The sequence below is a fragment of the Erpetoichthys calabaricus genome, chromosome 10, assembly GCF_900747795.2.
Source record: "Erpetoichthys calabaricus chromosome 10, fErpCal1.3, whole genome shotgun sequence".
NCBI classification, from domain to species: Eukaryota; Metazoa; Chordata; class Cladistia; order Polypteriformes; family Polypteridae; genus Erpetoichthys; species Erpetoichthys calabaricus.
In genome coordinates this window covers 10,628,936-10,643,756 of record NC_041403.2, presented here as the reverse complement: position 1 = coordinate 10,643,756, position 14,821 = coordinate 10,628,936, and the positions used below count along the sequence as shown (strand labels likewise).

Here is a 14,821-nt window from a genome sequence, read left to right as displayed (position 1 = left end):
CAGTCTTAATGTCACTACACTGGTTACCTGTGCCATTTAGAATTGACTTTAAAATACTGCTGATGGTTTACAAAGCCTTAAATAATCTGCTCCATCTTATACAGTATCTCAGTATGTCTCTCACCTTACACTCCAAATCGTAACCTTAGATGAGGGTCTGCTTAGAATTCCAAGAACTAAACTTAAAAGAAGTGGTGAGGCGGCCTTCTGCTGTTATGCACCTCAAATCTGGAACAGCCGACTGATAGGAATTCATCAGCCTAATACAGTGGAGCACTTTAAAAAAATGATAAAAACACATTACTGTAACATGGCTTTCTCAGAGCTTCATTTGAGTTTAATCCTCATACTCTGTCTTCCTCTTCGTCTTTCAACTGCTCCTGTTAGGGGTTGCCACAGCGGATCATCTTCTTCCATATCTTTCTGTTCTTGTCATCTTTCTCTGTCACACCCATCACCTGCATGTCCTCTCTCACCACATCCATAAACCTTCTCTTAGGCCTTCCTCTTCCCTGGCAGCTCTTTCCTTAGCATCCTTCTCCCAGTATACCCAGCATCTCTCCTCTGCACAAGACTAAGCCAACGCAATCTCGCCTCTCTGACTTTGTCTCCCAACCGTCCAACTTGAGCTGACCCTCTAATGTCCTCATTTCTAATCCTGTCCATCCTCGTCACCCCCAATGCAAATCTTAGCATCTTTAACTCTGCCACCTCCAGCTCTGTCTCCTGCTTTCTGGTCAGTGCCACCATCTCCAACCCATATAACATAGCTGGTCTTGCTACTGTCCTGTAGACCTTCCCTATCACTCTTGCTGGTCCCCGTCTGTCACAAATTACTCCTGACACTCTTCTCCACCCATTCCACCCTGCCTGCACTCTCTTCTTCACTTCTCTTCCACAATCCCCATTACTCTGTACTGTTCATCCCAAGTATTTAAACTCATCCACCTTCGCCAGCTCTACTCCCTCATCCTCACCATTCCACTGACCTCCCTCTCATTTACACACATGTATTCTGTCTTGGTGATCCTACTGACATGGGCGGGACAGTGGCACGGTGGTAGCGCTGCTGCCTCGCAGTTAGGAGACCTGGGTTCGCTTCCCCGGTCCTCCCTGCGTGGAGTTTGCATGTTCTCCCCGTGTCTGTATGGGTTTCCTCCGGGTGCTCCGGTTTCCTCCCACAGTCCAAAGACATGCAGGTTAGGTCAATTGGCCCTTGTGTGTGCTTGGTGTGTGGGTGTGTGTGTGTGTGTGTCCTGCGGTGGGTTGGCGCCCTGCCCGGGATTAGTTCCCTGCCTTGCACCCTGTGTTGGCTGGGACTGGCTCCAGCAGAACCCCGTGACCTTGTGTTCGGATTCAGCGGGTTAGAAAATGGATGGATGGTCCTACTGACCTTTATTCCCCTCCTCTCTAGAGCATATCTCTATCTCTCCAGGGTCTCCTCAACCTGTTCCCTACTCTCTCTACAGATCACAATGTCATCAGCAAACATCACAGTCCACGGGGACTCCTGTCTAATCTCGTCTGTCAACCTGTCCATCACCATTGCAAATAAGAAAGAGCTCAGAGCCAATCCCTGACATAATCCCACCTCCGTCACTCCCACCTCAGACCGCACCCCTGTCACACTTCCCTTGTACATATCCTGTACAACTCTTATGTACTTCTCTGCCACTCCCGACTTCCTCATACAATACCACAACTCCTCTCAGTCACCCTGTCATATGCTTTCTCCAGGTCCACAAAGACACAATGCAACTCCTTCTGGCCTTCTCTAAACTTCTCCGATAAACATCCTCAGAGCAAACATCACATCTGTGGTGCTCTTTCTTGGCATGACACCACACTGCTGCTCACTAATCATCACCTCACTTCTTAACTGAGCTTCCACTACTCCTTCCCATAACTTCATGCTGTGGCTCATGAATTTTATCCCCCTGTAGTTACTACAGTCCTGCACATCCCCCTTATTCTTAAATATCGGCACCAGTACACTTCTTCTCCACTCCTCAGGCATCCTCTCACTTTCCAAGATTCCATTAAACAATCTGGTTAATCCTGATACTCTGTATATGCATTTAATTATCAATATCATTCCTGGTGGCTCCACAATCAGTACTAACCTGTACTTTCACTTCTGTTCTTTTTCTGGTTTTCTGTGGTGCTGATCTGTGCCACCACCACCTGATCAGAGCACTGTGCAGTCCTTACATTGATGGGTTGAAGGCCAGATGTCCACTTGACCATCATCATCAAGTTCTTCCATGTGAAGCTTGAAAATCATGAGGACTGTTTGAGGTCATTGATGTTTGGTAGAATGCCTAGAGGGGGCTGGGTGGTCTTGTGGCCTTGGCACCCCTGCAGATTTTGTTTGTTTTTTTGTTTTTTCTGTCCTCCCTGACCATCGGACCTTAGTTTTATTCTGTTAATTTTCTTCATCCCGTAAAGCACTTTGAGCTCCATCATTTGTATGAAAATGTGCTCTAGGAATAAATGTTGTTGTTGTTTAAAATCCTCAAAGGTATCGATAAAGTAGTCCCAGCAACATTCTTCCAGCTTAACAGTGAATCATTGAGGACATCAGTGGAAATGAAAGGGAAGAGCATTTAGGACTAAAGCCGGGAAGCACTTCTTTACCCAAAGAGTTGTGGGACTCTGGAACAAACTACCAAGACATGGAGTTGAAGAAGAAAAACCTCAACAGGATGAGATACTGGGATGGCTGAGCTATTAGCTAAACAAACGAGCTTGATGGACTGGATAGGTTCTCGTTTGTCACATTTGTTATGTTTTTATGTACCATCTGTGAGAGGGCTTTGTACCAGTAAGATGAGCTAAGCCCACAGATTGATGACTGTGTTCTGGATGAAATCACACTAATGTGTCAAAATCAATCAATCACTGTGTTACCTGCTTGCCTGTGCTCATGTTCTGGGATACATTGATGAGAGATAAAAAAAACGACGGCCACGTCTTTTATTAAGACACGATTTAATGATTAGATTTAGAAACACCTGAGTCGCCACCTAAATAATTAAAATTTCACTTAGGGGTAGCAGTTGGCGCAGCTAGCAGAGCCAAAGAGACATTACCAACACTCACGCTGGGTGAGATTTAACGGCAGGTGGAAGGATGTTTAACATTCATGATTGTGAGCTTTAGGATGAAGAGCAGCCATGTTTCTATTATGCTGCCAGTAAGGCACTTCAGATTGCCAATTCACGCAAAAAAAGGCCCACAGGTCAGTTGTGTGACCCACCAGCTACCACCTTCCCCACCTTAAAGCCAAATCATATGGATTCCCAAACAACCCACCCATGGGGAGTGGTGGGTGACATCTCTTGGTCACCACCCCCCTTTCCCAGGAGAAACATATCTACCTTCAACCCTTGAACGTGAAAGACTCAAATCGCAGGCCGTTATGTTTTTTCCCCCACTACAGTCCCTATGTATTTTTCAGTCATTAATGCCCTTACAAGAAACCGCACCATGATTCCTTCAATATCAGTTAGATGGCGTAAAAACTGCTACGTGCATGTCACACTACTGGACACCTAGCTGTGAGGTGCATGACCATCCATCACCGTGAAGATGTCCTCCAAAGACTTGTGAATACACTGCAGGAACTCTGTCACGTTTCGGGTTGGGTAGCTGGAGATGTTGCACCCAATCCAGTGGTCATGTATGCCATAGCCCACCCCATAGCCGTCAGCAACTACCGGCCCAAAGCCGCCCAACTGTACAGCTGGACTTGTAAGCGTGCTAGTGGACAAAACGTTGTGATTGATGGCTGCGTAGGCCGGGTCCTCGTACAGACTGGGCAGTGGTTGACCTCGGGAGTTAGCCAGGTAGCGTAAAGCAAATAAGTGGCGGTCAAATCCTTGGCCTTTGGAGAAAAACAAAACAAAGACAAAGTAACAGACGTTAACTTCAGGTGCCAAAGTTTGAGAAGGTAACTCCTACATTCAAATGGCAAGAAGAGAAAGACAGACAAGCATAAAGTAAGAAGATATGGGAAGTTTAGACAAGAACAAGGAAAACGGCTGCAGCTCATCATTTTCTACGTACCCAAACTTCTTCCACTATCATCAAGTTTAGACGTGAAAATCCCAAAGCTGATACTTTATAACTTATTCTCCATAAATACAGTTCTCTTTGTGGAGAAGTACGTATGGAGTACATGTGCTTATCAACATTCAACACGCCACCAATCCCAGTGCCCATGATTATTACTGTAAGCATTACTACCTTACCTCAAAATGTCCACCTTCTTGATGTGAAATAATGACCTTACCTTGAAATGTCTTCCCTCCTTACGTGACAAATCTTAGAATAATTTGCTGCTGCATACGTGTGCCATTAGATACTGGCACATCAATAGAGCTGATCGATATTAAAGTACAATATGGAGCCTTCAGAAGGTATTCACACCATGTTGCAGCTTTGTGTTAAAAATACAGTGCATCCAGAAAGTATTCACAGCACATCACTTTTTCCACATTTTGTTATGTTACAGCCTTATTCCAAAATGGATTAAATTCAGAATTCTACACACAACACCTCATAATGACAACGTGAAAAAAGTTTACTTGAGGTTTTTGCAAATTTATTAACAATAAAAAAACTGAGAAATCCCATGTACATAAGTATTCACAGCCTTTGCTCAATACTTTGTCGATGCCCCTTTGGCAGCAATTACAGCCTCAAGTCTTTTTGAATATGATGCCACAAGCTTGGCACACCTATCCTTGGCCAGTTTCGCCCATTCCTCTTTGCAGCACCTCTCAACCTCCATCAGGTTGGATGGGAAGCGTCGGTGCACAGCCATTTTAAGATCTCTCCAGAGATGTTCAATCGGATTCAAGTCTGGGCTCTGGCTGGGCCACTCAAGGACATTCACAGAGTTGTCCTGAAGCCACTCCTTTGATATCTTGGCTGTGTGCTTAGGGTTGTTGTCCTGCTGAAAGATGAACCGTCGCCCCAGTCTGAGGTCAAGAGCGCTCTGGAGCAGGTTTTCATCCAGGATGTCTCTGTACATTGCTGCAGTCATCTTTCCCTTTATCCTGACTAGTCTCCCAGTCCCTGCCGCTGAAAAACATCCCCACAGCATGATGCTGCCACCACCATGCTTCACTGTTGGGATGGTATTGGCCTGGTGATGAGCGGTGCCTGGTTTCCTCCAAACGTGACGCCTGGCATTCGCACCAAAGAGTTCAATATTTGTCTCATCAGACCAGAGAATTTTCTTTCTCATGGTCTGAAAGTCCTTCAGGTGCCTTTTGGCAAACTCCAGGCGGGCTGCCATGTGCCTTTTACTAAGGAGTGGCTTCCGTCTGGCCACTCTACCATACAGGCCTGATTGGTGGATTGCTGCAGAGATGGTTGTCCTTCTGGAAAGTTCTTCTCTCTCCACAGAGGACCTCTGGAGCTCTGACAGAGTGACCATCAGGTTCTTGGTCACCTCCCTGACTAAGGCCCTTCTCCCCCGATCGCTCAGTTTAGATGGCCGGCCAGCTCTAGGAAGAGTCCTGGTGGTTTCGAACTTCTTCCACTTACGGATGATGGAGGCCACTGTGCTCATTGGGACCTTCAAAGCAGCAGAAATGTTTCTGTAACCTTCCCCAGATTTGTGCCTCGAGACAATCCTGTCTCGGAGGTCTACAGACAATTCCTTTGACTTCATGCTTGGCTTGTGCTCTGACATGAACTGTCAACTGTGGGACCTTATATAGACAGGTGTGTGCCTTTCCAAATCATGTCCAGCCAACTGAATTTACCACAGGTGGACTCCAATGAAGCTGCAGAAACATCTCAAGGATGATCAGGGGAAACAGGATGCACCTGAGCTCAATTTTGAGCTTCATGGCAAAGGCTGTGAATACTTCTGTACATGTGCTTTCTCAATTTTTTTATTTTTAATAAATTTGCAAAAACCTCAAGTAAACTTTTTTCCCGTTGTCATTATGGGGTGTTGTGTGTAGAATTCTGAGGAAAAAAATTAATTTAATCCATTTTGGAATAAGGCTGTAACATAACAAAATGTGGAAAAAGTGATGAAGCGCTGGGAATACTTTCCAGATGCACTGTATATTAATAAATGCACCATGTGAATTTTGTGTGTCAATTGTTTACATATATCCCCTTTAACCTGTAGGCACAATTTGCATGAAGATCTACTGTTTTTCTGTTTAAATATGTTGAAATAGTCAACAATTTCCATGGGGTGTACTTACTTTTTCACAAGACTGCCTGGACATTTTAATTCTACTAGCTCTTTATTTTGTGTATTGCTCTTGTATGCTGCATCCTATGTTGCCATTTTATATTTATCTTTTGTATTCTGTGCTGTCTTTGTGTGTTACACCAATAAGACAAATTATTTGTACATATTAGTGTGCCTGGCCAATAAAGTGAATTCAGATTCTGAAAGCTTATCTGGAGTTCTAAAAAATGGCACCTAAAGAACTGTCAAAATTGTGAGAAACTAGACTCTCTGGTCTGACGAAACCAACATAGAACTGAAGCCAAATACTTTCAGGTGTCACATCTGAAGGAAACCTGGTACCACTCACCACCATTCCAATAGTGAAGCACAGTGGTGGCAGCATCACAGGGATTGGGATGTCTAGTCAGGGTTAAGCTGAGCAGAGTAAAGTAGAGAGTACACTGAAGGGTCACAAAGCAAAGACAACACAGCCAGAGCCCGGAGTTGAACCCAAATGAACATCACTGGCGAGTCCTCCATCCAACTTTACAGACAGCTTGAGAGGAGCTGAAGAGAAGATCAGCGGAAAAACATCCTCAAATCCAGGCGTGCCAAGCTTGTCATGGCACACCCAAGACAACACCAGGCTGGAATTGCTGACAAAGTACTAAGGGTCTGAATACGTTTGTCAATGTGCTATTTCAGTTTTTTATTTTTAAAGATTTAGTAAAATGTTGAACGTCCCATTTTCACTTTGTCATTAAAAGGTTTTGAGTGATGCTTGATGAAGGAAAAAAAAAAAAATAGAATTCAAACGTTTTGAGCACAAAGCTGCAACACAACAAAATGTGAAAAAGTGAAGGGGTCTGAAAACTTTCTGAATTCACATTTTAAAGTTAAGGGCTGATTTCTTACAAATATTAGAAAGTTTTTCCTCCCTACAGACACATGGAATAAATTACCAAATGGTGTGGTGAACCGTAGAAATTTAGGAACCTTTAAATTTTGACTGGATGTTATTTTGGACCAGCTTGTTGAGCTGAAAGGCCTGCTCTCATCCCAAGTGTTCAAATGTTCTAAATGAAAGCAGGAGAGCCTCTGGAAGGAGGAGTGTCACCGACAGAAGTGTCACTTGGGAACACTGGTGCCAAATGTATACTTAACCAACTGCCATTCCCTTGTTGGAACCGGTGACCTTTCAGTTGGTATATCAATCTGGCATGCTCTATTTGGGAGGTTGCCTCACTCTTCAGTGCAAACATCTGGTGTGATCACATCTGCGCTGACGAAAGTGAGTGCGCTAACTGACTGAGCAGATTCACAGAGGCGTTACTCTCCAATAATTACCCAACATGGCTTAAAATTTGGATTCCTGGTTGTCACTCAGGTGGCCCAGGACCAAGGCCACTTACCTTAAGACAGTGTGGTCTAGTAACCACAGCATTAGACTTCAAACTTTGCACGGTCTTCCCATGTCTACAGTTGTGCTTGAAAGTTTGTGAACCCTTTAGAATTTTCTATATTTCTGCATAAATATGACCTAAAACATCATCAGATTTTCACTCAAGTCCTAAAAGTAGATAAAGAGAACCCAGTTAAACAAATGAGAGAAAAATATTATACCTGGTCATTTATTTATTGAGGAGATGATGGAATATTACATATTTGTGAGTGGTAAAAGTATGTGAACCTCTAGGATTATCAGTTAGTTTGAAGGTGAAATTCGAGTCCGGTGTTTTCAATCAATGGGATGACAATCAGGTGTGAGTGGGCATCCTGTGTAATTTACAGAACAGGATCTATCAAAGTCTGCTCTTCACAACACGGGTTTGTGGAAGTGTATCATGGCACGAACAAAGGAGATTTCTGAGGACCTCACAAAAAGAGTTGTTGATGCTCATCAGGCTGGAAAAGGTTACAAAACCATCTCTAAAGAGTTTGGACTCCACCAATCCACAGTCAGACAGATTGTGTACAAATGGAGGAAATTCAAGACCATTGTTACCCTCCCCAGGAGTGGTCGACCAACAAAGATCACTCCAAGAGCAAGGGGTGTAATAGTCGGCGAGGTCACAAAGGACCCCAGGGTAACTTCTAAGCAACTGAAGGCCTCTCTCACATTGGCTAATGTTCATGTTCATTAGTCCACCATCAGAACACTGAACAACAATGGTGTTCATGGCAGGGTTGCAAGGAGAAAGCCACTGTTCTCCAAAAAAAATATTGCTGCTCGTCTGCAGTTTGCTAAAGATCATGTGGACAAACCAGAAGGCTATTGGAAGGATGTTTTATGGACAGATGAGACCAAAAAAGAACTTTTTGGTTTAAATGAAAAGCGTTATGTTTGGAGACAGGAAAACACTGCATTCCAGCATAAGAACCTTATCCCATCTGTGAAACATGGTGGTGGTAGTATCATGGTTTGGGCCTGTTTCGCTGCATCTGGGCCAGGACGGCTTGCCTTCATCGATGGAACAATGAATTCTGGATTATATCAGAGAATTCTAAAGGAAAATGTCAGGACATCTGTCCATGAACTGAATCTCAAGAGAAGGTGGGTCATGCAGCAAGACAACAACCCTAAGCACACAAGTCGTTCTACCAAAGAATGGTTAAAGAAGAATAAAGTGAATGTTTTGGAATGGCCAAGTCAAAGTCCTGACCTTAATCCAATCGAAATGTTGTGGAAGGACCTGAAGTGAGCAGTTAATGTAAGGAAACCTACCAACATCCCAGAGTTGAAGCTGTTCTGTACAGAGGAATGGGCTCAAATTCCTTCAAGCTAGTGTGCAGGACTGATCAACAATCACCGGAAACGTTTAGGGGGGTCACACCAGATACTGAAAGCAAAGGTTCACATACTTTTGCCACTCACAAATATGTATAATTCAATCATTTTCCTTAATAAATAAATGACCAAGCATAATATTTTTGTTTCAATTGTTTAACTGGTTTCTCTTTATCTACTTTTAGGACTTGTGTGAAAATCTGATGATATTTTAGGTCATATTTATATAGAAATATAGAAAATTCTAAAGGGTTCACAAACTTTCAAGCACAACTGTGTGTCTGCAATTATTTCCCCAATAGTTTGTGTTTTCTTCTACATTTGGGGTAAACAGTTCATCTATCTTTCTGTTATATACTGCCTGTCACATCTCTCTTATTATATAGTGCAGGGGTCCCCCACTCCGGATTTCTGGAGGGCCCCAGTAGCTGCAGGTTTTCATTCTCACCCTTTTCTTAATTAGTGATCTGTTCTGGCTGCTAATTAACTTCTTTTGAATTACTTTTGAATTGACCTGCTTTTGAAGACTCAGACCCCTTATTTAATTAGCAGCCAAACAATAATGAGACACAAAATGAGCCAAAACATCAGCAGCAAACTGTGACCATCACACAACATCTAAAAATAAAGAATGATGAAGGTCTCAGGAATGTTGATCCGCACAGATCCCCAAAACATTTTAATAGTCCTCTTAGAAAAAGAAAAATCAACAATTTCAGAAATGTCTGCCATTGCACAATGAGAGCAGCAACAAGCCATGGAATTAAAGGAGGGGGGTAGGAGCAGGCGCTGATACAGCACATCGCCGCTCCCACCACATGACAAACCAACTCAGGATCCCAGATGAGGACCCGAGTGCAGCCGTGGAACGGGTGACACCTCAGCACCACACTAGTTCAGATGGAATGGAACAGTGGGAGGTTTCTTTATGGTGGCTGGAGTGCCAATTCTGCCACCAACCCCCAAGTTTTTCCCTGCTGGTTGGAGGGCCTATATGCAGGACTGGATGCAGATTAACGTCATACCCAGGACAAAGCAATTGCAGGTTAAAGGCCTTGCTCAATGGCCCAACAGATTAGAGTCCAGGGCTGTGGACTCGGTAGATAAATCCTTCGACTCCGACTCCTTAAGTTTCTGGTACTTCTGACTCCAACTCCCCGACTCCTCTGTATTTAATATGCTAATGTATTTTCCATGTTGATTAAAGGAAGACAACATACACGTCATTTAACCACAGAACTACTAGCTAGGAAGCGGACTTTCTACCGTATTGGGCAGTTTAAACAAAAGACGAGAACCCCTGAACACATATCAGGACGTGGCACACACCTCCAACCTACTCAGGGGTGTCGAACTCCAGTCCTGGAGGGCCGCAGTGGCTGCAGGTTTTCATTCTAACCATCTTCTTAATTAGTGATCACTTTTTGCTGCTAATTAACTTCTTTTGTTTTAATTAACTTGACTCAGGCCCCTTAGTTGTTTTTTTTTGTCCTTAATTAGCAGGCATGAGACACAAAACAAGCCACCACATGATCAGCTCACCTGTGCCCATCACACAATATCTGGAAATAAAGAAAGGTGAAGGTCTCAGTAAGGTTGATCTCTTAGGTCACCAAAACATTTTGACAATGTTCTTAGAAAAAACAGAACATCAGCAGTTTTGAAAATGTCTGCTGTGGCAGAATGAGAGCAGCAACAAGTCGAGATATTCAATAATGGGCTTAATTAACAGCAAGAATCGGCTTCTCATTAAGAAACTGGTTGGAGTTTGTAGCCCCAATTTAGCTGGTCATCTGTTGGCTCGTTTCACATCTCATTTCTGTTTGGTTGCCATTTAATACAGAAATTAATCAATTCAGAGGACTGAGTCTTTAAAAACAGGGCTATTAGAATGAAGGGAAAAGGAGTTAATTAGCAGTGAAAACTGGTCAATGATTAGGAAAAGGGTCAGAATGAAAACCTGCAGCCACTGCGGCCCTCCAGGCCTGGAGTTCGACACCCCTGACCTACATCATTACACTTGTTTACACTCAAATGAACTTGTTAAACACATTATATCTGAAATAAAATGAAAACACTTTTTGCTAATGTACCGTAATCCAGATTACAATATGTGAACGTCAGGTTGTATAATAGCTCAGCTGAACTTCACACTAGTAGTAACACAACTATGCACTGGCCTTTATTCTTACATCAGATAAGTACTTAATTATGACTATTGTTTGTGGAATGAGACATTTGAACTTACTGCATTTGTTTTTCATTACAATTGAAATTTATTAGGAGTCGGAGTCTGTAAGCGCAAGCGCATCAACCTCTGAGCAAACGAATGCTAAATGTTCAGAGAAAGAGAAGGAAAACTAGGAATACTCAAGTCAGAATAACAGCATGAAGGAACTGTGGGATGGGATGAAGATCATCACTGGCTGCAGCTCGAAGCGGGGTGCCACCATCGAGAGAGATGTGGAGAGAGCAAACCAGATGAACAACAACAGGTTTGACCACCCTAACCCACTCTCACCTCAGAGTACTGCACCCCCTCCACCCATCCTTCTACTGATACCAGCATCGGAGAGAGTTTCCCCGCACCCACATAACAGCAGCGCAGGTGAGCAGAGAGCTGAGGAGACTTTATGCCAGCAAAGCAGCGGGTCCAGATGGAGTATCGCCACGACTGCTGAAGACCTGTGCGTTGGAGCTGGGGAGTCCTCTACAGCGCATCTTCAACCTGAGCTTGGAACAGGAGAGAGTCCCAAGGCTTTGGAAAACATCTTGTATCACCCCAGTCCCAAAGGTATCACGTCCTAGTGAGCTGAACGACTTCCGGCCTGTCACTCTTACGTCGCATGTGATGAAGACCATGGAGCGGTTGCTGCTTCACCACCTGAGGCCACAGGTCCGCCACATCCTTGACCTTCTGCAGTTCGCATACCAGGAGAAGGTGAGAGCGGAGGATGCCATCATCTACATGCTACAGCGATCCCTCTCCCACTTGGACAGAGGCAGTGGTGCTGTGAATTATGTTTCCAGACTTCTCTAGCGCCTTCAACACCATCCAACCTCTGCTCCTCAGGAACAAGCTGGCAGAGATGGGAGTAGATGCATACCTGGTAGCATGGATCATGGACTATCTTACAGACAGACCTCAGTATGTGCGTCTCGGGAACTACAGGTCTGACATTGTGGTCAGCAACACAGGAGCGCTGCAGGGGACTGTACTTTCTCCGATCCTGTTCAGCCTATATACATCGGACTTCCAACACAACTCGGAGTCCTGCCACGTGCAAAAGTTCACTGAAGACTCTACTATCGTGGGCTGTATCAGGAGTGGGCAGGAGGAGGAGTATAGGAACTTAATCAAGGACTTTGTTAAATGGTGCGACTCAAACCACCTACACCTGAACACCAGCAAAACCAAGGAGCTGGTGGTGGATTTGAGGAGGCCCAGATCCCTCCTGGACCCCGTGATCATCAGAGGTGACTGTGTGCAGGGGGTGCAGACCTATAAATACCTGGGAGTGCAGCTGGATGATAAATTGGACTGAACTGCCAATACTGATGCTCTGTGCAAGAGAGGACAGAGCCGACTATACTTCCTTAGAAGGCTGGCGTCCTTCAAATCTGCAATAAGATGCTGCAGATGTTCTATCAGACGGTTATGGCAAGCGCCCTCTTCTACACGGTGGTGTGCTGGGGAGGCAGCATAAAGAAGAGGGACGCCTCACGCCTGGACAAACTGGTGAGGAAGGCAGGCTCTATTGTAGGCACGGAGCTGGACAGTTTGACATCCGTGGCTGAGCGAAGGGCGCTGAGCAGACTCCTATCAATCATGGAGAATCCAGTGCATCCACTGAACAGGATCATCTCCAGACAGAGGAGCAGCTTCAGCGACAGACTGCTGCCACCGTCCTGCTCCACTGACAGACTGAGGAGATCGTTCCTCCACCACACTATGTGACTGTTCAATTCCACCCGGGGGGGTAAACATTAACATTATACAAAGTTATTGTCTGTCTGTATACCTGCATTGTTATCACTCTTTAATTTAATATTTTCTTTATCAGTATGCTGCTGCTGGAGTATGTGAATTTCCCCTTGGGATTAATTAAGTATCTATCTATCTATCTATCTATCTATCTATCTATCTATCTATCTATCTATCTATCTATCTATCTATCTATCAAGTGTATTCACTGCACGATATCGTGTAGTGCACCACTACTGGTTTCTAATAATTTCCACTAACTGGATCTTCTCATTCATTTCATCATAGGAACTGACACACAGGGAAAGCTTTCTCAAAAGCTGCACTCTTGTGATAGTCAAACAGAACAAAGCATCTCACCCATGGCCGCCTCTCGTGTCAGCTTCCCGTGGTACTTGGAGCATTCTTCCACCATCTTCCTCAGCTCAGACACCGAATGCTTGCTGGGCTCCCTGACAAATGCTTGGGCACACTTTTTAGTATGGAATGATGCTGGGCGGATCGTCTCTGTACGGCCGTGCAAGAAGGCAGCAGTACTGCACGATTCGTAGGTGGCCACTGTCTGACCGTATTGCCGCAGAAAGGCCATCTGAAACGCCAGCTGAGCCACGGCGTCTGGGCTTACTTTTTTCTGCTTCAGCAGCTCCTTGCCTCCTTTCTTGAACTCCATGGCACCGATCTTCAGCCTGCTAGTGACTGCTTGAAAGTTCTCCTTGGTTTTGGTAATGGCTTCACGGAGTGGTGCCTCGAGTTTGAAGTCTAGTCTGCGCACGGCTAAGGAAGACTCAGCATCGGGGGCAGGAATCGAATCCGGGCCAACCGCTGGCCTTTCAGTGGTATCTTTGAAAACTTCATTTTGAAAACGCAGCATCGCTACGCCATCACCCCAAGAATGCTCAAAATTAACTGCAGTCACCCCGTGTTTAGCCACAATGAGGCTAAAGGATTTGTCAAACCAGCGGTTCTGTCCGTCTCCGTGCAGCATGTTGTGAGAGATGTGCACGTGGTCCTTCAGGGATTCGTCATCCAGACAAAGGCAGAACAAGGCACTGTCAACCTTTGCAAGCGCTTCTTCATTTCCAGCAGCCAAAAGCTGTTCCCGGAGAGCCGCCCAGGTGTCTCTGTTCTCACTCGTCAGGATACCCAGAGGAAACGCTTGAGGCGGCGCAGGATCTGAAAGAATAAATTTTAGGTGGGCGTGAATCTTGGTCGGCTTAAGCAAATTGCCATCTCTGTCCAAAACGTCAAAGATGTACATGTGACCCTTTCTCAACACGAGAACATGCTTTGCCGTTGGGTCGGTGAAGAGTTCATCACGGCCCTTCTTTGGGATCCGTGTGGAGTTAAAGAGACGGAAATACTGTGACATGTCCAGTGGGTAGGCATTTACCATGTAGGCCCCGTACCAGGAAAGCGAGGAAGGCACAAAGCGAATAATCCTCTTAAAGCTGTCCGTGTCACTCTTGGCCGGGTTCAGGTGGAACACCTCTGGCTCCAGATATCCAGCACGGAGAGTCTTCATGAAGCGGACCGCCGACACTGTCAAGTTTGTGGCCCGCAGCAACTGATCATTATACTCTGGCTTGGGATCCGGGTTGAAGGACATGAAAGGGTTGAAGTTTAGCACTATTGACTCACGTGCCGCCAGATACATGTCAAACCAGGGCCCTAGAAAGGAGACATGAGCAGCATCAGATGAAGTTCAGAAAAACAAACCAGTGAGAAAAACATGAAGCATGTCTTAATGGCTATGGAGAAAAGCCAAAAACTATAAGATAAATTCAAAATGGCACCTCAGAACTGCTTCTGCTTTAATTACCTGAAAACGAGTTTCCTCAATAAT

The 14,821-nt window shown here is 44.8% G+C and overlaps 1 protein-coding gene across 1 annotated transcript in view; it reads right to left on the bottom strand.

The window, feature by feature from the left end:
* Window positions 1–2,962: 2,962 nt before the first annotated feature.
* Window positions 2,963–14,821, bottom strand: part of cpt2 (carnitine palmitoyltransferase 2) — a 48,490-nt gene continuing 36,631 nt past the window's right edge. Inside the window, exons 4-5 of the mRNA XM_028810870.2 lie at window positions 13,339–14,646; window positions 2,963–3,886 (exon numbers count right to left, since the gene is read on the bottom strand). Coding sequence (XP_028666703.1) covers window positions 3,555–3,886; window positions 13,339–14,646 — 1,640 coding nt within the window. The 3' untranslated portion in view covers window positions 2,963–3,554. The remainder of the gene's footprint in view (window positions 3,887–13,338; window positions 14,647–14,821) is intronic.